The sequence below is a fragment of the Heterodontus francisci genome, chromosome 36, assembly GCF_036365525.1.
Source record: "Heterodontus francisci isolate sHetFra1 chromosome 36, sHetFra1.hap1, whole genome shotgun sequence".
NCBI classification, from domain to species: domain Eukaryota; kingdom Metazoa; phylum Chordata; class Chondrichthyes; order Heterodontiformes; family Heterodontidae; genus Heterodontus; species Heterodontus francisci.
This window is the reverse complement of record NC_090406.1, coordinates 47,880,118-47,904,916: the sequence shown is the minus strand read 5'-3', so window position 1 is coordinate 47,904,916 and position 24,799 is coordinate 47,880,118. Positions and strand designations below refer to the sequence as shown.

General features: G+C 43.3%; 1 protein-coding gene across 3 annotated transcripts in view; it reads right to left on the bottom strand.

Annotated features, from left to right (window-relative positions):
* The window catches only part of c36h19orf44 (chromosome 36 C19orf44 homolog), a 46,910-nt gene extending 22,486 nt beyond the window's left edge, over window positions 1-24,424 (bottom strand). Inside the window, exons 1-4 of one of the 3 annotated variants that reach the window (XM_068016640.1) lie at window positions 24,356-24,424; window positions 23,460-23,568; window positions 22,222-22,935; window positions 17,361-17,571 (exon numbers count right to left, since the gene is read on the bottom strand). In XM_068016640.1, the coding sequence (XP_067872741.1) occupies window positions 17,361-17,571; window positions 22,222-22,935; window positions 23,460-23,567 (1,033 nt within the window). In that variant the 5' untranslated portion in view covers window position 23,568; window positions 24,356-24,424. Of the gene's footprint in view, window positions 1-17,360; window positions 17,572-22,221; window positions 22,936-23,459; window positions 23,569-24,277 lie in introns of all 3 variants that reach the window. The other 2 variants (XM_068016639.1, XM_068016641.1) reach the window with 2 other exon arrangements.
* Between the last annotated feature and the right edge of the window lie 375 nt (window positions 24,425-24,799).

The following is a 24,799-nucleotide window of genomic DNA, read 5'->3' as shown; positions in this document are numbered from 1 at the left end:
GGGCAAGAAGGCAGGCCGATAGCACTACCTAGCTCAAAGGGTGTACCGTCAGATGCTTAGATTCATCGGAATGTCTCAGCGCCAAGGTCTACAAAGACTGTGTCTTTCCAGGGAGGTGGTGGCAGAGCTGTGTGGTACATTAGAGCAGGAGTTGATGCCAATGGGAAGTGGTGGATACCCAATGCCTATAGCCTTAAAGGCGACAATGGCTCTCAAATTTTTTGCCTGTGGTTTGTTCCAGGGGATTTTCTGAAGATTAATGTGACATCTATCAGTCAGCAGCCCATCGCTGCAGAAAAAAAGTAATGGATGCCCCATGTACAGTCAGGCTGGCCAATATATCAAAGTCATTTATTTACTGCACAAAAGGCGGCCATTCACCCATCGAGTCCATGCCGGCTCTCCACAGAGCTCTACAGTCAGTCCCACTCCCCAGCTCAATCCCCATAGCCCTGCAAGTCGATTTCTCTCAGGTGGCCATCCAACTTTCTCTTGAAATCACTGTCTCTGCTTTCACCACCCTTATGAGCAGCAAGTTCCAGGTCATTACCACCTGCTGAGTAAAAAATGTGCTTCCTGATATTTCCCCTGCATCTTTTGCCCAAAGCTTTCAATCCGTGTCCCCAAATTCTTCGACCATTTGTTAATGGGAACAATTTTTCCTTGTCTAACTTATCTAAGCCTGTCATAATAGAAGTGTACAAGATTAACACTCGCCTCAATCTCCTTTGTTCTAAGGACAACAAACCCAGCTTTTGCAACCTAACCTTGTCAGTAAAATCCCCCATTCCTGGAACCATTCTGGTAAATCTCCTCTGTAACCTCTCAAGGGCCCTCACATCCTTCCTGAAGTGTGGTCACCAGAACTGGATACACTACTCCAGTTGGAGCCCAACCAGAGCTTTATAAAGGTTCAGCATAACTTCCCTGCTTTTGTACTCAACGCCTCTATTTATGAAGCCCAAGATCCCAAATGCTTTACTAACCACTCTCTCAATATGTCCTGCCACCTTCAAAGATCAATGAGCATGCACCCCAAAGTCCCTCTGTTCCTGCACATTCTTTAGAACTGTGCCATTAAGTATATATTACCTCTCCCTATTCCTTCTGCCAAAATGCATCACCTCACACTTGTCAGTATTAAATTCCATCTGCCACCTCTCTGTCCATTCCGCTAGCCTATCTATGTCCTGTTGCAGGCGGTTCATATCATTCTCACTGTTTGCCTCACTTCCAATTTTGGAGTCGTTAACAAATTTTGTGATTCTATTCTGTATTCCAAGATCAAAGTCATTTATATATAGCAAAAAAAGCAGTGGTTCCAGCACTGACCCTTGGGGATCACCACTGTGCTATCCCCCAGTCTGAAAAGCAACCATTTACTACGACTTGCTGTTTTCTGTCCTTAAGCCAATTTTTTTTCCAACTGGTCACTGACCCTCCTATTCCATGAGCCTCAATTTTGTTAACCAGCCTTTTATGTGGTACCTGATCAAATGCTTTCTTAAAATCCATATAAACAACATCCATCGCATTCCCTTGTGTTACTGCATCAAAAAATTCAATTAGATTAGTCAAGCATGATCTGACTTTTACAAATTCATATTGGCTATCCTTAATTAACTCAATCTCTCTAAGTGTCCATTGATATTTTCCCTAATTATTGTTTCCAAAACCTAACCAACCACTGATGTTAAACTAACTGGCCTGTAGTTGCTAGTAATGTCATTACACGCTTTCATGAATGAGGGTGTCAAATTTGCCACTCTCCAATCCTCTGGTACTTCCCCGGTATCCATGGAAGATTGAAAGATTATGGCAAGCCCTTCTGCAATCTCCATCCCCACTTCCTTTAGTAACCTGGGATGCAAGCCATCTAGACCAGGTGACTTATCTACCCTAAGCATGGCATCCCCCCTCAATTTCTATCCATTGCCGCTACTCTCTCTGCTTCTACTGCTATTTTGTCAGCCTCCATTTCCTTCGTGAACACTGATACAAAATACTCATTAAGTATATTAGCCTTGCCATGCGCCGCTAAGCATATATTACCCTCTCTGTCCCTAATAGGCCCCACTCCACCTCTTACTACTCACTTACTATTACATGCCGGTAGATCATCTTTGGGTTCCTTTTTATGTTGTCTGCCATTTTATTTTCAGATTCTCTCTTTGGCAATCTTATTTTCCTCTTCACCTCCCCTCTCAAATTATTGTATGTGGCCTGGTTCACACTTGATGAGTTCACCTGACATGCATCATACAACTTTTTTTTTGTTTCAACATAGTCTCTATCTCCCTCATCAACCAAGGAGCATGGTTCTTGGTTCTCCTACCTTTCACTCTTGTTGAAATGTTCCTAGCCAGTGCCTGAAACATCTCTTCCTTAAAGATAACCCATTGTTCCGATTCAGCTCTTCCTGCAAGTCTTTGGTTCCATTCGACCCTGGCTAGATCCCTTCTCATCGTGTTGAAATTATCCCTCTTCCAATCAAGACATTCTTTTAAACTGTTAATTGTGTATCAACTGTTTGATTATATGCAGGTGGAGGCTGTTAATTGGGGTCTTACTTGAGCACTTATAAGGAGACATTTACTGAAACTGGGGGAGGGTTTTGAGTGAGGAGCTACATGTTTGTAATCCTTTTACTCTGTACAATAAATGTGAAACTGAGTAAAGATAGGCTCCAGCATTATCCTCCCACAACAAGCTTTCTGGAGTTTGACATGGTAGCACAGGATGGTTGCCTAAAGCTGAAGGTTGGATTTTTTTTTTTACATAGAAAACTAATATCTCACGGGTTATTTTGGAAAATATGGCAGAAATCAAGTGTAAATTGTCAGGGTATGATTATCAACCCCTCCCCCCCCCCCCCCCCACCAAAGTTCTGAGTCTGAACCATATGACCAGTGGAAGAATGAAGTGGATATGTGGACACGGGTTACATCTCCACCAAAGAGTATGGCCTTGGTGTGGTTACTTCCTTCCAAAAGTAAAATCAGAAGTGTTTTGTGAACTGAATGCTCGTCAGTTGGATACTGATGAAGGGTTGGATCTTCTTGGATGAAATTTACAAGAAAGATGACCTATTGAATGCGAATGAGACATGGTTAGACTTTGATAGATTTCGGAAAACAGATGGTTATTCAATGGAGGAATATATCATGGACTTTAACAGACTGCATAGAAGATTGAGGAAATTCAATTTGGAGATCCCTGGTTCAGTGCTAGCATTTAAATTGCTAGATTGTGCTAGGGTGTCGCATATGGACATACTTCTGGTTCTAACTGGGGTTCAGTTCTTGGACAAAGACTCCCTGTTGGATCAAACGTCTGCTGCCTTAAAGAAATTCCTGGGGACACAGTCATTTCCTGCAGCCGTGGTAAAACAAACAGGGCATTCTGTGGTGACACAAAGAATGGAAAACTCAATATTTACTAGGTTTCGAAATGGTCTAGATACTGGAAGCAGGCATAAGTACAATGGAAGAGTTAACGACAGGAGGAATGAGGATGAAAGCACCGTTAGTAGGTCTGACTATTACAGTAGAAGAATTGGAACAGCACTGACATAGTCTCTAGTGAGATACCTTTATTGTTGAGTAAGCCTTCAATGAAAAAAGACACAAATGAAACTTGATATGGAGCATGATAAGGCAATTGTTTTTGGAAAGTCAGTGAATTTGCAGTTTACCCAGTTAGGGCATTATTATTTTAGTTTTATTTTTTATTTAGAGATACAGCACTGAAACAGGCCCTTCGGTCCACCGAGTCTGTGCCTACCATCAACCACCTATTTATACTAATCCTACACTAATCCCATATTCCTACCACATCCCCACCTTCCCTATATTCCCCTACCACCTACTCGGGGTAATTTATAATGGCCAATTTACCTATCAACCTGCAAGTCTTTGGCTGTGGGAGGAAACCAGAGCACCCGGCGAAAACCCACACAGACACAGGGAGAACTTGCAAACTCCGCACAGGCAGTACCCAGAATTGAACCCGGGTCGCTGGAGCTGTGAGGCTGCGGTGCTAACCACTGTGCTGCCCAAATTATTGTATAACCTTAACAAAACCTGATGTTTCTGGCCAGAGTGTTAGACAAGTATTAATGGCATCAGGTGTTAAGAATCAGAGATAAAAAGCAAACTGTATTAAAGTTACACAGACAATTTGCTCACCCTTCTTGTCAGAGATTAAAAACCCTGCTAAAGGATGCAGGTGTGATTGATGAAGAGTATACCAGGCTAATAGAAGAGATTAGTGAGAAGTGTGAAATCTGTAAACAGTATCGGAGGACACCATTACGTCCTATTGTCAGCCTTCCATTGGTATGTGACATTAACGAGGTAGTCACCATAGATTTAAAGGTGTGGGACAAAGACAAGAATATTTTCATTCTACATTTTATCGACCTAGCAACTAGATTTAGTCTTTCTACAATAATAAATAGCAAGGACAAAAGGGTGATTATAGACAAAGTTATGGAGAAATGGTTAGGGACTGGACTTGGGGCACCAGCTAAGTTTCTGACTGATAATCGAGGGGAATTTACCAATGACGAGTTCAGAGACGTGTGTGAAAACATGAACATTATGGTTATGACTACTGCAGCTGAAAGTCCTTTCAGCAATGGGCTCTCTGAAAAGAATCACACAGTGATTAATGAAGTGCTGCGTAAAATCTTAGCTGACCAGCTAAACTGCAAGTTGACAACTGCCCTGGCATGGGCGGTTCATGTGAAGAATTTGCTTCAGATGGTTGGAGGATATAGTCCGTATCAATTGGTCTATGGGTGGAAGCTCAAATTGCCTTCTGTACTGTGCGACCGTCCTCCTGCTCTAGAAGGTACTACAATTAGGTGCATTTTTTCTGCACATTTGAATGCTTTACATTCAAGGAGACAGGCTTTCATCAAGATTGAGATCACTGAGAAAATTCGGAGAACTCTGAGGCATCGTACAAAGTCATCTGAAGTGGAATTTAATTCAAGATTTGGTGTATTATGAAGAGAGGGTCATAGGGCCCTGGTAAGGTAATCAGCCGTGATGGTAAGACAGTAGTTATCAAGCATGGAAATCACAAACTGTTAAGGTTCATTCCTCGCAATTGATTGGGGTTGATTACAAAATCTCAGAATCTGAGCAGTTAATTGAGAGAAACAATGCACCTTGTACCTCAAATACTCATGTGTTTTGTGATGAATGTCCTGAGGAACAGTGAGGTAGATCAAGGGTTGGATAGTAATGTGAGGAACATAGGAACAGGAGTAGGCCATTCAGCCCATCGAGCCTGCCCCGCCATTCAATATGACATTGGCTGATCACCACTTCAATGCCTTTTTCCCACACTATCCTCATATCCCCTTATGTCATTAGTATTTAGAAATCTGTCAATCTTTGCTTTAGACATACTCAATGGCTGAGCTTCCACAGCCCCTTGGATAGAGAATTCCAAAGATTCACAACCCTCTGAATAAGGAAATTTCTCCTCATCTCTGTCCTAAGTGACTTCCTCTTTATTTTGAAATTGTGTCCCTTGGTCCTAGACTCCCCAACCAGGGAAACATCTTGCCTGCATCTACCCTGTCTATCCCTTTTAAGTAGTTTGTAGGTTTCAATGAAATCACCTCTCATTCTTCAAAACTCTAGAGAATACAGGCCCAGTTTCCCCAATCTCTCTTCATAGGACAGTCCTGCCATCCCGGGAACAAGTCTGGTGAACCTTCATTGCACTTCCTCTATGGCAAAAATATCCTTCCTAAGGTAAGGGGACCAAAACTGCACAAAGATGTGCAGGTGCGGTCTAACCAAGGTTCTATACACTTGAAGCAAAACTTCACTACTCCTGTATTCAAACCCTCTTGCGATAAAGGCTGACATAACATTCGCCTTCTTAATTGCTTACTACACCTGCATGTTAGTTTTCAGTGACTTATGACAAGGACACCCAGCTTCCTTAGTACATCTACACTTTCTAATCTCTTACCATTTAAGAAATAAGGGATCATGATGTTCAAGAAAGAGCTATCACATCCAAAGGACAATTGCCCCGAGTAGGTAACCGGGTGATATATATTCCAGCAGGGTCCAGATTGGGAGATGCAACAATTGTGGGATGAGCTGGAAAACCTACAGGCAAGTTTCAATACTGGTTAAATGTTCAAGATGATGGCCAAGAAGCAAGGTCCATGGACTGGCACAATGGGGTGAAAGAGTACAGGGTAAGAAACCACAGTGCAAGTGGGTCTGGAAGTGACTGTTGCGAAAGGAAGCGATCACGTACTGGAGAAAGAGTCTCTGATAACGTGCGCGGGAGATCTTCTAGCAGTAGTCCCGAAAGACATCAAAGTGCCAATAATGGTCGTAGTTTGAGCAGATTCCACAATGAAACGAAGCCTAGAGAGCAGTCTCGGAACAGAACTAGAAGCAGAAGTCCTCATGACAATGAAGTTTTAGTGGCCACCAATAAACTTGAAGATAAACTGAGAAGAGAAGCAAAACATAAGGAATTGGAGAGTTAGAGAGAGTTTGGAGTATATTCTGAGGTACCAGATAGGGGACAGCCAGCCTTGTCACACAGATGGATTTGTACTGGAAAAAGTCCTTCCTGATGGAACATATAAAGCTAAAGCGAGGCTAGTTGCGAGGAGTTTTGAAGAGCGACTGGGTGATACCAATGTTATAATGGATTCTCCTACAGCTGGAAAAATAATCTTGAAAATCTTTTTAGCTCTTTTGGCCATGTATTCATGGGAGTGTAGATCATTGACATAAAAGCTGCATTTCTGCAGGGTGATACTTTTCAGAGAGAAGTGTTTCTGAAACCACCAAAGAGGCAGCAAATGCAGAAGGAAAAGTATGGAAACTGAACAAATGTGTCTATGGCCTTAATGATACTTCCAGGGTGTGGTATTTTTCAGTGAGGTCTGTTTTGTTGAAAATTGTTTGTGTTCAATTAAAAGCAGATCCTGCGATGTTTTATTGATATCATAAAGGGAAACTTTCAGGCATCTTCATGATGCATGTTGATGATTTCTAATCGGGTGGTATTGCAGATTTTGAGAAATATGTTAAGATGATTATCACAGAATTTAAGATTGAGAATCAGGCTTGTGGGGCCTTTAAATATATTGGTTTAGATATTAATCAGACTAAGTCTGGAATAACTTTAAATCAACAATCCTATTTAGAAAGTGTTACTCCCATCCCGTTTAATCGCGTTGGGTCATCACAGAAAGATGATTATCTATCTAAAGCAGAAACTGAGCAATTTCTAAGCTTGACTGGTCAATTAAACTTGTTGTCCTCTCAGACTAGGCCTGATGCTAGTTTTGATGAGCTTGGAGTAAAGCACGATGATAAAACATCCAAAAGTTGAGAATGTTTTAAGGGCAAATAAAACATTTTAAAAAAAAACTAAATCTGGAGAAATGTGTACTGAAGTTCTCATCCTTAGGTGACCCAAAGAATGTGAAGCTAATAATTTTTAAGTGATGCTTCACATGCTAATCTTGCTAATGGGTATTCGAGTACAGCTGGCTTCATAATATTTCTGATTGGTGAAAATAGGAAATGCTGTCCTTTGGCTTGGGAGACTAAGAAAATAAAACGGGTCGTTAAAAGCACTTTAGCTGTGGAAACACTGGGTCTTGTAGAGGCGGTGGTTATGGGGTTCTATTTGCAAAATATTTTGGGTGAAATTCTAAACAAGGGACATACCGAAGATAGGATCCCCATTGAATGTTCCATTCTTAAAATGATTTGAGGACTTGTGTTAAAGATTATAGACATTGGTTCATTTGGAAAACCAAAAAGATTCCACGGATGTGTTTTTTTTTTACAAGAGTCACTGGGAGGACATGTGAGGTTTTGTTTGAAAACAAACTTTTACTGGATGTCACATGCCTTAAGCTAAATAAACAAAAGAAGCCTTGGTGACTCAGGAGAGTTGTTTACAGAGAAGTGACATATCAAGATTCCGAAGAAGGGTCACTGACCCGAAACGTTAACTCTGTTTCTCTTTCCACAGATGCTGCCAGACGTGCTGAGTATTTCCAGCATTTCTTGTTTTTATTTCAGATTTCCAGCATCCGCAGTATTTTGCTTTTATTATATAAGCTTTCTGGACCTTATTTTGTTTCTTGCTTTTCTGCATTACTCATCTAAACCTTATGCTATCACCCTTACCTAAGTGCTCCCCACAGACACTTGGTCAACTTGGCCCATCACATTTCCCAGCACCAGATCCAGCAATGCCTCGCAACCTTGTTCACAACTGATCAGGCCAGAGAGGGCAACGAACTATGGGGCCATGGCTGGACCTCAGAGGAGGAGGATCAGATAAGATGCCTCAACAGGTGTCAGCCAAAGAAGATGGTGCCATGGGCCCTGGTTCTCAGGACATAGAATGCATGGCAGGGAGATTCGTGACTCTCTGATCAGCAGACACATCACATAAGGACAAGTGCAAAGGCCCACCAAACCAAGAAGTTCTCTCCCAGAGGCAGCCTTGCTTACTTTTCATAAGAGTCCCTTAGCATCTGTCTCTACCTATCAGCACCATGTGCCAAGGCCTTCCATCAACACAGGCACTCATGAGGCCCTCACTTTTACATACTATCCATCTATTTGATTCCGCATCTGGTCACTGTCAACTGTTGGATAAAAATATGAGTCATTATACACTGAATGTCAAGACATTTAACTCATTAAACGGTAGAGGCGTCTGCAATTAACAAATTATCACACAGTGAAACCCCAAGTGCAAGTCCATGCATTTAAGTGCTTGCTTATGGTCACTTCTACGGGGTGCTCCCCCTGTGCCCAGAGTCGATGTAGAGGTAGGCTTCTGTCCTTCTTGCTCTGGTGCAGTAGATGGCAGTGGCCTGTGTCCTCTGGATGTCTGAGGCCTACCAGAGCCTTCCAAAGTTAGGGCCATCTCAGTCAACAAACCAGCTTGCAGCTGGTCACCGTCAAAGGGGCCAAGGATCTGCCTTCAGCCTGCCTCGCCTCTGCCCTTTCAGGCCCCACTGGCACTCCCAAGCTTGCCTGGAGTGGTTCAGCTCCAGGCAACGGGGAGATGCGTCGCGGGCCCATCTATCACTCCAAAGACCTCATAAGAACATAAGAAATATGAGCAGGAGTAAACCATATAGCCCCTCTAGCCTGCTCCACCATTCAATATGATCACGGCTGATCTTCTGCCTCAACTCCACTCTCCCACCCACTCCCCATATCCCTTGATTCCCTAAGAGACCAAAAATCTGTCTATCTCAGCCTTAAATATATTCAATGATGGAGCATCCACAACCCTCTGGGGTGGAAAATTCCAAAGACACTCAATCTTTCACATGAGGAAATTTCTCCTCTTCACAGTCCTAAGTGATCGGCCCCTTATCCTGAGACTGTGCCCATGTTCTAGATTCACCAGCTAGGGGAAACGATGTCTCAGTATCTATCCTGTCAAGTCCCTTCAGAATCTTGTATGTGTCAATTAGATCACCTCTCATTCTTCTGAACTTCAAAGAGTATAGGCCTAATTTACTCAGCCACTCATCATAGGACAACTGTTTGATCCCAGGAACCTTCACTATACCACCTCCAAGCTAAGTATGTCCTTCCTCAGATAAAGAGACCAAAACTGTGCACAGTACTCCAGATGTGGTCTCATCAATGCCCTGTACAATTGTAGCAAGACTTCCTTGTTCTTGTAAGCCAAAATCCTTGCAGTAAAGGCCAACATGCTATCTGATTTCCTAATTGCTTGCTGTACTGCATGCTACCTTTCTGTGTTCGTTGTACAAGTACACCTACATCTCTCTGAACATTGTTATGACCAAGGCAGGAGTAATAAACTGTTAATTCAGTCCCACGACTCCACAGGTCACAGCATATTAGTAAAGTTTCCCACCTATCGGAAAATAGCCAAATTAAACAGTCTATTTGTCCCCCAGAATAAAGCACACCAAACCAGGTTTTTTTTAACAATAAAATTAACTATTTATTAATAAACTAAGTCTTAAATAATAATGAGATAACTCTATATGTGAAAGGATTCTTTTCAAACTTATTATTCCTAACCCTCGTGCACACACATATACATTTTAAAAAAGGGTTAACTGGTTTTAAAAGGATGTTTCAGTTTACAACTGTTTCTTAGGAATAATAAACTAATTAGGTTGTCACGTTCTGATAGGATATTTCCAGGTTGGTGAGGTGCCCCAGAGTCGAATAGGCGGATGCCACTCTACGTCTCTCCAGACAAGGTTGATGAACAGTCTGTGATGGGTAGGCATTCGCGGCACTTCGTCCACAGCAGGCGTCACACATCTTTCAGCAAAGGGTATAGCAACAGGTCTACTTGGGTTTTGAACTAACAGTCTAGCAATAGAAGCGTTTTAGAGATTTCAGGATCTCTCAAAACACAAGAGACAACAGGAATCACTCCTGAGGCAGAGATTTTTCAGAGACTGGAGGCAATAGGTATCTGCTACCTTTAAAAATGCAGGGCTTCCTCTCAGAAAAGCAGCCTTCCTCCGCAGAGAGTAGCAACTCCTCTTTTCCTGCGTCTTTTCCTCTCCGGGGTCTTTTTCTTCCTCCAGGCAGAACACAGCCACCACCTCAAATGTAGAATTTTTTTTTTACAAGAGAGGCAAGCCTTCTTTTTCAGGGAGGTCTCTTATCTGGTCTTCAAAAACAGGTCCCAGCCAGTTTGTTCTGCCTCCTGCCTGCTCAGCTTACTGATCTCCACAATGCAAAAATTAAATGGAAACTCTAACAATCAAGTCATGTGACCTGTCATTTCCCTTGCTGTTGTTTGGAACAGGTGTCTTGCAGCCTGACCCACTCAGTTCAAACACCAAGTTTCAGCAAACACACAGAATTCTCAGCCTTCAAATAAAAAAACAAAACTCGTAACAACAACATTTAGAAGTTTCACGCCCTTTAAAAATTATTCTGCTTTTCTACCCTTACTACCAAAGAATACTACCTCACATTTCTCTACATCATACTTTATCTGCCATCTTGTTGCCCACTCACTTAATCTGTCTATATACCTTTGCAGCCTTTGTGACCTCCTCACAGCTTACATTCTCACCCAGCCAGCAAACTTAGATACATTACTCTCAGTCACTTTGTCTAAGGCATTAATATTGATTGAAATAGCTGAGCTCCAGCACTGATCCGTATGGCAACTTGAAAGTGACCCGTTTATCCCTACTGTCTGCTTCCTGATTGTTAACCAATCCTCTACCAATGCTAATAAATTACCCCCAACTCCATGTGCCCTTATCTTGCATACTAACCTTTTATGTGGCATCTTATCGAATGCCTTTTGGAAATCCAAATATACTACATTTACTGGTTCCCCTCTATCTAGTTACATAATGAAAAACTAATAATTTTTTTTTATTCATTCATGGGATTTGGGCATCGCTAGTTAGGCCAGAATTTATTGCCCATCCCTAATTGCCCTGGAGAAGGTGTTGGTGAGCCACCTTCTTGAACCGCTGCAGTCAGTGCGAGGTAGGTACACCCACAGTGTTGTTAGGAAGGGATTTCCAGGATGTTGACCCAGTGACAGTGAAGGAACGACAATATAGTTCCAAGTCAGGATGGTGTGTGGCTTGGAGAGGAAGTTGCAGGTGGTGGTGTTCCCATGCGTTTGCTGCCCTTGTCCTTCTAGGTGGCAGAGGTCGCGTGTTTGGAAGGTGCTGTCTAGGGAGCCTTGGTGCTTTGCTGCAGTGCATCTTGTAGATGGTACACACTGCTGCCACTGTGTGTTGGTGGTGGGGGGAACAAATGTTTGTTGATGGGGTGCCAATCAAGCAGGCAGCTTTGTCGTGGATGGTGACGAGCTTCTTGAGTGTTGTTGGAGCTGCACCCATCCAGGAAAGTGGAGAATATTCCATCACATTTGTGCCTTGTAGATGGTGGACAGGCTTGGGGAGTCAAGAGGTGAGTTATTCGCCATAGGATTCCTAGCCTCTGACCTGCTCTTGTAGCCACAGTATTTATATGGCTACTCCAGTTCAGTTTCTGGTCAATGGTGACCCCCCAGGATGTCGACAGTGGAGGATTCAGCAATCATAATCCCATTGAATGTCATGGGGAGATGGTTAGATTCTCTCTTGAGATAGCCATTGCCTGCCAATTGTGTGGCGCGAATATTATCAGCCCAAGCCTGAATATTGTCCAGGTCTTGCTGCGTTTCTCCACAGACCGCTTCATTATCTGAGGAGTTGCGAATGGTGTTGAACATTATGCAATCATCAGCGAACATCCCCACTTCTGACCTTATGATTGAAGGAAAGTCATTGATGAAGCAGCTGAAGATGGTTGGGCCTACGGTACTTCCCTGAAGAACTTCTGCAGTGATGTACAGGAGCTGAGATGATTGACCTCCAACAACCACAACCATCTTCCTTTGTGCTAGGTATGACTCCAACAAGCAGGGTGTTTTCCCCCTATCCCCAAAGACTCCAGTTTTTCTAGGGCTCCTTGATGCTATACTCGGGCAAATGCTGCCTTGATGTCAAGGGCATTCACTCTAACCTCACTTCTGAAGTTCAGCTCTTTTGTCCGTGTCTGACAAGGGCTGTAATGAGGTCAGGAGCAGAGTGGCCCCTACGAAACTCAAAATGAGGTGACTGAGCTGGTTATTGCTGAGCAAGTGCCGCTTGATAGCACTGTCACGACACCTTCCATCACTTTGCTGATGATCAAGAGTAGACTGATAGTGTGGTAATTGGCCAGGTTGGATTTACCCTGCTTTTTGTGCACAGGACATATTTGGGCAATTTTCCATATTGCCAGGCAGATGCCAATGTTGCAGCTGTACTGGAACAGCTTGTCTAGGGGCGCAGCTAGTTCTGGTGCACAGGTCTTCAGTATTTTTGCCGGAACGTTGTCAGGACCCATAACCTTTGCAGCATCCAGTGCCTTCAGCAGTTTCTGGATATCACGTGGAGTGAATCGGATTGGCTAAAGACTGACATCTTTGATGCTGGGGACCTTAGGAGGAGGCCGAGATGGATCATCCACTCGGTACTTCTGACTGAAGATGGATGCAAATGCTTCAGCCAAATGATGTGCTGGGCTCCCCCAACATTGAGAATGGGGACATTCGTGGAGCCTCCTCCTCCTGTTAGTTGTTTAATTGTCCACCACCATTCACAACTGGATGTGACAGGACTGCCGAGCTTAGATCTGATCCATTGGTTGTAGGATCGCTTAGCCCTGTTTATCGCATGTTGCTTCTGCTGTTTGGCATGCAAGTAGTCCTGTGTTGTAACTTCACCAGGCTGGCTCTTCATTTTTAGGTATGCTTGGTGCTGCTCCCGGCATACCCTCCAAAACTCTTCATTGAACCAGGATTTGTCCCCCAGCTTGATGGTAGAGTGGGGGATATGCCATGTCATGAGGCTATGTCATGAGATTGTGATTGAATACAATTCTGCTGCTGCTGATGGCCCACAGCGCCTCATGGATGCCCAGTTTTGAGTTGCTAGATCTGTTTGAAATCTATCCCATTTATTGCGGTGGTAGTGCCACACAACACGATGGTGGGTATCCTCAGTGTGAAGATGATTCTGTGAGTATGACTATGTCAGGCTGTTGCTTGACCAGTCTGTGGGACAGCTCTCACAATTTTGTCTCAAGCTCCCAGATGTTAGTAAGGAGGACTTTGCATGGTCGACAGGGCTGGGTTTGCCATTGTCGTTTCCAGTGCCTAAGTCGTTGTCAGGTGGTCCCTCCGGTTTCATTCCTTTTCTTACACTTTGTAGAGGTTTGATACAACTGAGTGGCTTGTTAGGCCATTTCAGAGGATATTTAAGAGACATTGCTATGGGTCTGAAGTCAGTTAAGGATGGCAGATTTCCTTCCTACATTAGTAAACCAGATCAGTTTTTACAACAATCAACAATGGTTTCATGGTCACCATTAGACTAGCTTTTAATTCTAGATTTATTAATCAAATTCAAATTTAACCATCTGCCGTGGTGGGATTCGAACCCATATCCCCAGAGAATTAGTCTAAGCCTCTGAATTATTATGCCAGTGAGATTCCCACTGTGCCACTGCCTTCCTTATAAAGAACCTTTATAAAACACTGGTTCAGCATCAACTGGAGTATTGTGTTGAGTTCTGGCACCATACTTTAGGTAGGACTTGAAGGCATTGAAAGAATTGTTCGATGAGGAACTTCATTTACAAGGATAGATTGCAGAAACTGGGATTGTCCTCAGAGAACAGAAGGTTCAAAATGATGAGGGGTCTCGACCTCCCCCCCCCCCACTTCCCGTTGGCGGAAGGATCGAGAACCAGAGGTCACCGATTTAAGGCAATTAGTAAAAGATGCAACAGTGACATTGGAAAAAGCCTTTTTACGCAGCGAATGGTTAGGATCTGGAATGCACTGCCTGAGAATGTGATGGAGGCAGATTTAATCATGGTTTTCCAAAGGAAATTGGATAATTATCTGGAGAGGAAATTTGCAGAACTATGGGGAAAACCCTATGGAGTAGAACTAGGAGTTGCTCTAGAAGAGAGTGCCATGACAGGCTGAATGACCTCTTTCTGTGCTGTAACCATTCTATGATTTCCTTAATAAATTCCAGCATTTTCCCAATGACTAATGTCAGGTTAACTGGCCTGTAGTTCCCTCTCTCCCTCCTTCTTGAATAGCGGTGTTACATTTGCTAACTTCCAATCTGCTGGGATTGTTCTGGAATCTAGGGAATTTTGGAAATCATAACCAGCACATCCACTATTTCTGCAGCTGCTGCTTTCAGAACCCTAGGATGTAGGTCATCAGGTCCTGGGGATTTAGCGGCCTTTAATCCCTTAAATTTCTTCAGTACTTTCTCTATACTGATATTAATCATCTTAAGCTCCACACTCTTATTACCCCATGAGGCCATGCACAGCCCCCTGCATCCACTCAGTGCTATGTTGCATGTGGTTTGTCATTCTCTCAATGGAGGACACCACATGTTCACATACCAGAGATACAGTGTCACTCATATTTGCGCATGGGACTGCACTGCCTCTGGAAACTCTGACAGATCTTCATACATTTCACGTGCTTGCTGAAGCATCTGCTGCTTTGCTGATGACACCTGAGGCTCGCCAGCGCCTTGGAGTGCTCACCAAACTGTGCCACCTGTTCTACATGCGTAACAAGCCCACCAATGAATGAATCTGCACTGGTGGAGGGTGCGCTGGAATAAAGTGAAACAGTGTATTGAGATGACATTACATCCTCTTAGTTTTCCAGAGCCCTTCTCTGTTCATCATCTGCTACTGGAGAGAGACATGATTTAAGTGAAACAGCTGCTCCTTCAACTGAGCCCTGGTTCCTCCTCTTGAATAAGAGCTTCCAGTGGTAGTTAAGGCCCACACAGGTGCCATAAGCCACACATGGTCTCAGGAATGTTGGACACAATCATCACCTTATTCGCTCTCCGTAGCTTCCACACCTGCCTCACCCTCAACCGACCTCCACGGCCTCCTCCTCCATCATTGGCGTCACCACGGCGATGAAAGGCACTCTGCCTTCGGCGCATTGACACACCCTGGCATTCTGAGTGCACTTCTCCTGTGCGCACAGACATACGCGGTGTCACTCCTGTCTCATGGCCCATTTGTGCTGGTCACTCTGAGGCACTGTAAATGTGTATAACCACGCCACTGGGATGGCATGGTGAGGTGGACAGTAAGTCATCTCAATGCAGCATTCATCCCCTTCACCCATCACTGACCATGGGGTATGGGTGCATGTGAACTGGGCACCACCTTGTGAACATTTGTGGCTGGTGTTGCCCAATGCATAAAATGTGAAGCAGGGACACCAAAGCTCTCGTCGTTCCTCAATTGCTATTCTGCGATCAACAAACCCAGCATTGTCCATGATCAACCTGGGAGCTCCTGGTTTCTATGATTTAATATCACACTGCATGGTGCATTTATCTACTGAGCTGGCAGGAAAGATCTTACAATGTTTTGTTCCAGGTCATATCTGGCAGGTAATTTGACATTTTATGTAGAATTCCAATAGATATGATACCACACATGGGAAGTTCTGTTTTGGTGCGAAGGGACAATGAGCTGTGGACAGCAATCCCATTCTGATGGCATCCATTCTACACAAATTGTATGGGTGCCTTTTAATTCATGCTGAGTTTCCAATTTGCAACTCTAAATGCCACTCACCTTTCCAGACTGCAGCAGGTCATTAAATCTCTTCCTGAACTGGGTCCAGGTTCTTTCAACAACCCCTCGGCTGCTTACAATGACTGACAACTCCAGCCATGCCTTCTTGGTGAGGCTTTCTGGCCTCCTGCCCCTCCCCTCACACCCCCTTGGAAACTCCTTTCTCTGACTGCCTGCAGGAATGCCTCCAGGGAGGTGTGGTTGAATTGTACTGCGACCCATCCTTGTTCTGAAGCTATTCATCTGCTGTGTCAATTGCTGTAGAGCCCCCTCCTTTTTGCCTGTGCCTTCAGCCTGCCTGAATACTGCACATGCCTTTAAAAATGGCACCTCCATGCAAACTGTCAGCACTAGGACCCGCCCACCATTGTTAATTGGCTTGCTGTCCCGCCTGCCAGTTCTTAATTGACTCTTCCTGGTAAAATCGTGCAGGAAGTCCCGCTGCTCGCCCATGCATGCAACTGCCATGCATAGCCCCCGTCAAGTCATCTGCCCAATTGGTAAAATCCAGGCCAATTTAATTGCGCACTTTTTGGCTGCAGCCTGGGAGCACACAATCAGGACAGGGCTAGATTCAGCTGTGATGCATCCCACATATCAAGTCGCTTTTCAATATTCACTGTCTATGAAGGGGAAAGCAAAGCTTAGGGAGTGTATTTTTTATCCAAAGTTCTCCTCATTTTTTACTGGAAGAGATAAATTTATCAAAATTTGGTTTGATATTTTTCTGTAAAAGGTGTTGTTACCAAAAAAGCAACATTCACAGGCTCTATGTCCAAGATGATCTGGCACTATGGGACTCCAGGAAACTAGGTTACCAGCTAGGAATGGGCTCAAAAAACAACTGGATACATTTCTGGACAAAGAGAGGATAGATGGATAAGGTGAGAAATCAATGTATGGCTTGAGATCATCTAACAAAAGAGGTATGTTTGTTGGACCAAATGACCTTTCCCAATTGCTAAATTTTCCCTTGTTTCTGTACTCCGTCAGAGAGTCACAGATACAGTTAGAAACTGAGAATTAGCATAACAAAACTGTGGACTGCAGACTTTTTGAACAGTGTCAAATTTTATGCTCATCAGCAATTCCAATCGAACAAGACGGCTATAATGTCAGGTACAAAGAGATACTCACCATCAGAGGACTCAAGGTCAAGACTTTTCACATCCTCAGCCATAGAGGATTCAGTAAAAAGCTCATCCAGAGATTTAATCTCACTTCGTTCAGATGGGGAAGATGGGAGTCGTTTCACAAACTTCATTCTTGGAGACTGACTCAGAGGAGAGGCCACACTGGGTGGAGAAGGCATTCTCAATTGACTTGTCAGATGGTTTCTGAAGATAGACTATGAGTAAAATAAAACATAAGTCAACGACAGAATGTCATAAGTCAAAACAGGTCAGGAACAAGTGTAACCAAATATTTATAAATTTGCAAACAAGATTATAAATAATAAACAAATGAAACTAGTGTTACACCTAGACCAAAGATTACATAGAATGGGAAAGGTATATGTATCTTATTGAAGCCTTGTCCTCCAATTATCAGTGATGTTTTCACCTTCCCAGTTACAATGGCTCTCAACACTCAATAAATAGCAAGTCATATTTTATGTCTCGCACATCACCGCAGAAAGGAGGCAAGTAACAGTTCCCTTAAGATCAAAGAGATTTCTCCAGCTGTGAGTCAGAGGTTGTCTACTTGCAATGCACCTACTGAACAAAGAAATCCTCACACAAAACCACTCCAAGGACACAGCTGGCATTTTTATTCTTGGGGTATATCTGCATGATTAGGAGTTGGGCATAAAGAGCACCATCTTAAAATTTACTGACAACACAAAAGTAACAGGTTCCCTCAAACAGTAAGGAAGTCTGTAAAAGGTTTCAGGCAGACAGATAGAGTAGTGGAGTGGGCAGACAATGGCAGATTTAATTTAATGTGGGTAAGTGTGAACTGGTGCATAACTCAAAAGATGAAGAATGTGGATGAACAGAGAGAATAAAAAACAATTTCCTGAAAGTGCAAGTACAGATGGATAAAGTTATAAAAAGGCCAACAGCATATTGCATTTGATAAATTGGGGAATACAGTACAAGAGTAAAGAGGTAATGACAAGTTTGCACAAAATATTAATTAGATCACAATTAGAGGCACCCCATTATAGAAAGGACTTTAAAGCCATAGGAAGTGTCTAGTGTAAATTATCCAGAACGATGTCAGGGATGGGAAACCATAGTCATGCAAAGAATAAATAGGGAAAAACTAATTCTAGTGTTGCACAGAAGGCTAAGCGTAGATTTTTACATTCTGGAAGGTTTTGGTAGGATGATTGGGGAAAAGACCTTCATCTGATTGGGCAATCAATAATGAGTGTCATTTATTTGAAACTGAGTGCGAGGGAAGAGGTTGAGAATTATTTTTTTTACACAAAGATGTGAGAGGATGGAATGCATAGCCACGGTGAGTGGTTGAGACAGAGACCATTGCAGTGTTTCAGGGAAAATTGGATAAACGTTTGAAGCTGGAGATGATACAAGACTATAGGGAGAGTGTAGGGGCACGGAATTCGCCTTGGATTGCTCAAAGAGCTGGATCAAACTAAATGGGCAAAATGTGCTAGAAAATTGTACAGTTCTATAGATAATTGACCTTGTCCAACTACAGTGCAGTCAATGATTTGTGCTGCGAAACATCCAATAGTGTCACTAACCTAGAAGATTGGAGGGAAGCATTAACCAGGTCCCGCCTGTTGTATGATACAGATCCCATTATCTAATAGTACTTGCCACAAATAGGTTCAAGGCATGGGATGAGAACTGCATATCCAAAACAGGCAGCTGCACTGGAATGGCCAAATCCAACCAGCTGACGGACTAGTTCCACATCCTCCCACAAGATTTCTGCTATTATGCCCAGATCCGATACTCACTTCCAGACCCAGTTTTAATGTCCTACAATCCAGTGCATGTCTCTACCCTGGTGCAATCTGGAACTTCACAAGATACATATGACCAAAGAACATATCTACCAAGAGTGGCATGTGATGCAACAGTGAACCTGGAGCTAGAGAAACAAGAGATATGGGCTTCCTCCAGGTCCAATCCACATAAGTGATTACTGAAGACAAATGTAGGTCCCTTACAGTCAGAAACAGGGGAAATTATAATGGGGAACAAAGAAATAGCAGAACAATTAAACACATACTTTGGTCCTGTCTTCACAAACGTGGACACAAATAACCTCCCAGAAATGTTAGACAACCAAGGGTCTAATGAGAGGGAGGAACTGAAGGAAATTAATATTAGTAGAAAAATAGTGTGAGGGAAATTAATCGGGGTAAAGGCTGACAAATCCCCAGGGCCTGATAATCTACATCCCAGTGTACTAAAGGAAGTGGCCCTGGAAATAGTGGATGCATTGGTGGTCATCTTCCAAAATTCTGTAGACTCTGGAGCAGTTCCTACAGATTGGAGGGTGGCAAATGTAACCCCACTATTTAAAAAAGGAGGGAGAGAAAAAACAGGGAATTATAGACTAGTTAGCCTTACATCAGTAGTGGGGAAAATGCTAGAGTCTATTACAAAGGATGTGATAGCAGAACACCTGGAAAGCATAAACGGGATTGGACAAAGTCAGCATGGGTTTACGAAAGGGAAATCATGCTTAACAAATCAACTGGAGTTTTTTGAGGATGTAACTAGTAGAATAGAAAAGGGAGAACTAGTGGATGTGGTGTACTTGGATTTTCAGAAGGCTTTTGATAAGGTCCCACATAAGAGGTTGGTGTGCAAAATTAAAGCACATGGGACTGGGGGTAATATACTGGCATGGATTGAGAATTGGTTGACAGACAGGAAACAGAGAGTAGGAATAAACGGGTCTTTTTCCGGGTGGCAGGCAGTGACTAGTGGGGTACCACAGGGATCAGTGATTGGGCCCCAAGCTATTCACAATATATATTAATGACTTGGATAAGGAAAATAAATGTAACATTTCCAAGTTTGCAGACAACACAAAGCTGGGGGGGAATGTGAGCTGTGAGGAGGATGCAAAGAGGCTCCAACGTGATTTGGACAAGTTGGGTGAGTGGGCAAATGCATGGCAGATGCAGTATAACGTGGATAAATGTGAGGTTATCCACTTTTGTTGTAAAAACAGAAAGGCAGGTTATTATTTGAATGGTGATAGATTGGGAAAGGGGGAGGTGCAACGAGTCTTGGGTGTCCTTGTACACCAGTCGCTGAAAGCAAGCATTCAGGTGCAGCAAGCAGTTAGGAAGGCGAATGGTATGTTGGCCTTCATTGCAAGAGGATTAGAGTACAGGAGCAAGGATGTCTTACTGCAGTTATACAGGGCCTTGGTGAGACAACATCTGGAGTATTGTGTGCAGTTTTGGTCTCCTGATTTGAGGAAGGAATTTCTTGTCATGGAAAGAGTGCAAAGAAGATTTATTAGGCTGATTCCTGGGATGGCAAGATTGACGTATGAGGAGCGATTGGGTCGACTAGGCCTATATTCACTAGAGTTTAGAAGAATGAGAGGGGATCTCATAGAAACCTATAAAATGCTAACAGGACTGTACAGGCTAGATGCAGGGAGGACGTTCCCGATGGCTGGGGAGTCCAGAACCAGGGGTCACAGTCTCAGGATACAGGGTATGCCATTTAGAACCAAGATGAGAAATTTCTTCACTCAGATGGTGGTGAAGCTGTGAAATTCTCTACCGCAGAAGGCAGTGGAGGCCAAGTCATTAAATATATTCAAGAAGGAGAAGGATATATTTCTTAATGCCAAAGGAATCAAGGCATATGTGGAGAAAGTGGGAACAGGGTACTGAATTAGACGATCAGCCATGATCTTTTTGAATGGTGGAGCAGGCCTGAAGGGCTGAATGGCCTACTCCTGCTAATATTTTCCATGTTTCTTTAAGCCCCAAGCTCTGCAACCCCAGGGATCCGTAGGCTAATTTCTTAATAGACCCTATCGTATCCCTCAGCTTCCACAAGTACAAAATATGAGCACCAATATTACTGCTAAGTTATGCGCGTGCACGGTCATGCAGCAGCCTGGAAGATACCATGCAGGCCTTGTCCTGGGTTAAAAATCATGCATGTGCAACCACACAATAACATTTAAAAAGGTACTGTGCATTGAAAAAACTGGCCTTGCGCAACAACATTTTACACGGAACACTGACGGCCACCCATGGTAAACCTCATTCCCCCTTCCCCTTGTCTGACTAGCTTCTTCTGACAAGGATACTCCCTTGGCAAATTCACTAGTAACCCTGCCCAAGAATGTATTTGTAAGTTCTGAGTTGTTTTCAAAGCAGCATTTATTTTGTATTCTTTCTCTAATCTAAAAAAAGTCTGAATTCTTGTATAATTCAATAAAAAATTATTTGAAATAAAGGAAAAACCTTCTAATGCGTTTGCTCTTCAAACTGCTTCTGGCTGTATTCCCATCTCCTATCCTCCGTAAATTTAAGCATCCAAAACTCTGCTAGCTGCATCCTAACATGCATCAGATTCCATTCACTCATCACTTCTGTGCTCGCTAACCTACATCAGTTCCCGGTTTAGGCAACACCTTGAGTTTAAAATTCTCATGCTTGTGTTCATATTGTCCATGGCCCCGCCCCTCCGTATCTCTGTAACCTTGTCTAGTTCTACAACCCTCAGAATTGTGTTCCTCCAATTCTGAACTCTCGTGCATTCCCCTCTTCCTTCACCCAGCATGCCTTCAGCTATATAAGCCCCAATCTCTGGAATTCTCTCCCGAAATCTCTCTGCCTCTCTTTCCTCTTTTAAGACTTTCCTTAAAACGTACCTCTTTGATCAAGCTTTTGGTCACTTGCTCTAATATCTTATGTGGCTCAGTGTCAAACTTTGTCTGATCATGCTCCTGTGAAGCACCTTGGAACATTTTACAATGTTAAATATGTTATGTAAATGCAAGTTTTTGTAGAAGTAGTATTATGTAAGCACACTACCTGGAACTTGGAACTGTGTTGTGGAGTCCCTAGTGATCTTTTTAAAAGTTCATTTTCATCAGAGTGTTCCAGGGAGCTTCCTAACATCTTTCTCATTTCCTCCTCATCACTGTCGATTGTGACCACTCTGACTAGAGTTCCAGGATGTGCATTACGTTGGTCTTTCTTTGAAGATCCCATTTCTTTCTTTGGACCCCCAACATTGAACTCCTGGTTTGTAGTAGCACCTGCCATTTTCTTCAGGAACCTGCTCCCTTTTCCGCTTAACTCACTGCTTGACTTGGGGGAAATCTGCTTCTCATCAGAAGTCCGCAAATCCTCGTCAGAGTCGATCACGTGTGCACTCAGTCTTCTGCTCATGATTTTGTTTTCTATTTGTGCCAGTCTGGCAAGCGCAGCACTGGAGGATCTGATCCAAGCAGCAGCATCAGGTCTTCTTGTGTCTGCCTCATTAGCTTTCTTCAACACGCTCTTGCTCACTGTGGGGCTTTGCGATACTGCCAATTTGTTTGGCTTCTTCAAGAACCGATTCCCAGTCAATGACAGCTCACTGATGCCTTCTGCTGGCTTTATGGTAACTGCAGTTTTTGAATATTGATTCGCTTTCCATTCTTTGTCCTCTACTGAAAGGTCACTTCGGTTACTAATTTCATGCAGGTTGAATGGTTTAACCTCCAGGGCACTGTTTTTCTTATAGAGAGTGTTAATATATTCCTGCAAATACAAGAGTGATAGTTTAGAAAAAGATTGCTGTTGCCATCTCAAACTGAAAGCATGTAGATTCAAGGAGGCTCAGTGGTAGAACATACATGATTGACAACTGTAATTCCCAATCTGAGTTCAGCAAAGGAGGGAAGGGGCTTTGAGACAAAGTCAGGAACTTTACCATAAGTGGAAAGAGGAGGGAAAGTAATTGGGGCAGGGGGTGGCGGCGGGGGCAGGGAGGTCTTGTCCTCCTTCCAGTAGTAAGATTAATATCTTGATTGACAGAACTTTCGTAAGCGACCTGATCCCTCCCTGCCAGGAAAATGAAAAATCAAAGAGAGAGAAGACATATGAGACACAGGGCGTGAATAGATATAGGTGCCGGGGATAGATATAGATGGGTAGAAAGTAATAAAACAAAACAACAAAATTAGCAAAGTCAAGCTAGCTCCAACAACCCTGGAGCCTGGTAAGAAAAAAGCAGGTCGAGAGGGTATGAAAAGGATACTTTTTGGAAGATAATTCTTCATCACCTGCAGTTCATCCCCAGTGTCCTTGAAGCTTCCTAATATTCTCTGTCCAGAGAGCTGGGCCTGGGCTCTGGCCAGGGCGGAACTCCCCAGACCACTTCTCCTGAACATCCTAACAAAAACAGAACACAAGGTCAGGAAACGGGAGTCACAGAGCAGCATCCTTTCAGTGATCAATAAATAACCATATACACCAAAAACATTCTCTGTCCCCTCTTGTCTTCCTGCTCCCAAAACAGTCCATCTGTTGCAGCTTTCTCAGTTGTACAAGCTGGTTTCTAACTTGTTGTGCGTGATGCTATTTTTATATATCTCAGAATTTAACTGAAAATACAATGGAAAGGGTTCTTCGAGGCTACGTGGGTAAATACACCTTGTCTGGGCTGAGCTGGAGCAGTGATGAGAACACAGTCTTAATCAGGACAACAGCAGTGATCACTGTACCATGATCTGTAGTGGAAAGTGTGTGCAGGATTGTATTGACATCCATGGTTCAAAACTCATTGTCATTGTTTACATGGAGATTTGTCTTCAGAATCAAACCACAGTATGTAACTCCCATCAGGAGTATAAAGGAGGAATAAATGTAAACGAGTGGAAATACTGCAATGGCTCCCCCTTGCCTCTCCCCCTTCCCGCCACTGCCCCTTCGCCTCCCCTCCCTTTTCCCCTCCTCTCGTCCCCCTTCCTTCCCCCTCTGCCCCTGTTGATAGAATACGGATGTTAGTCTGTGATGCCAACACAACCGAATCAGAAGCCTGCTCTCTCCACAGCAACTGACAGACTTGCTGTGTGTTGTGTCAAACAAATAAAGTCCTTACACTTACATGGCGCTTTTAATCGAACAAATCGACCCCACATTGATGCAGAATGGAATAAAAACTGCCTGCGGCCTTTACCTGTTTGCTATTACTCCCAACCACGCTTCCGGTGTTGCCTGGTTACCAGGCCCCAGTGTTACCCAGTAATGTCTCCGGGTCCCGGTGTTACGTGGTTTTCATTCCGGGCTGTCCCACATGCCCGGTTCCAACACTCAGTAAAGATCAGCTTAAATGATTTTGATTACAATAGCCGTTGGAAAAAAAAATACTGGCTCATAAAAAGAATGTTACTTTTTTTGTTATAGGGCATCTCCTCTGACTAATGAACTCCTAGACGACTGTGATCCCAAGCTAATTATGGTTGAAGAAAGCCATTTGGTCTATCCAGAGAGAGCTTAAACTCCCCTCATTGCAGTATCATCTTGTTTCTTAAATGATTTCAGGGTTTTCGTTTCCAGGTCTTGATCACTATGAAAAAGAACTTCCTGCTTTTAAATCTAAAATTTCCCTTTTACTAGTTTG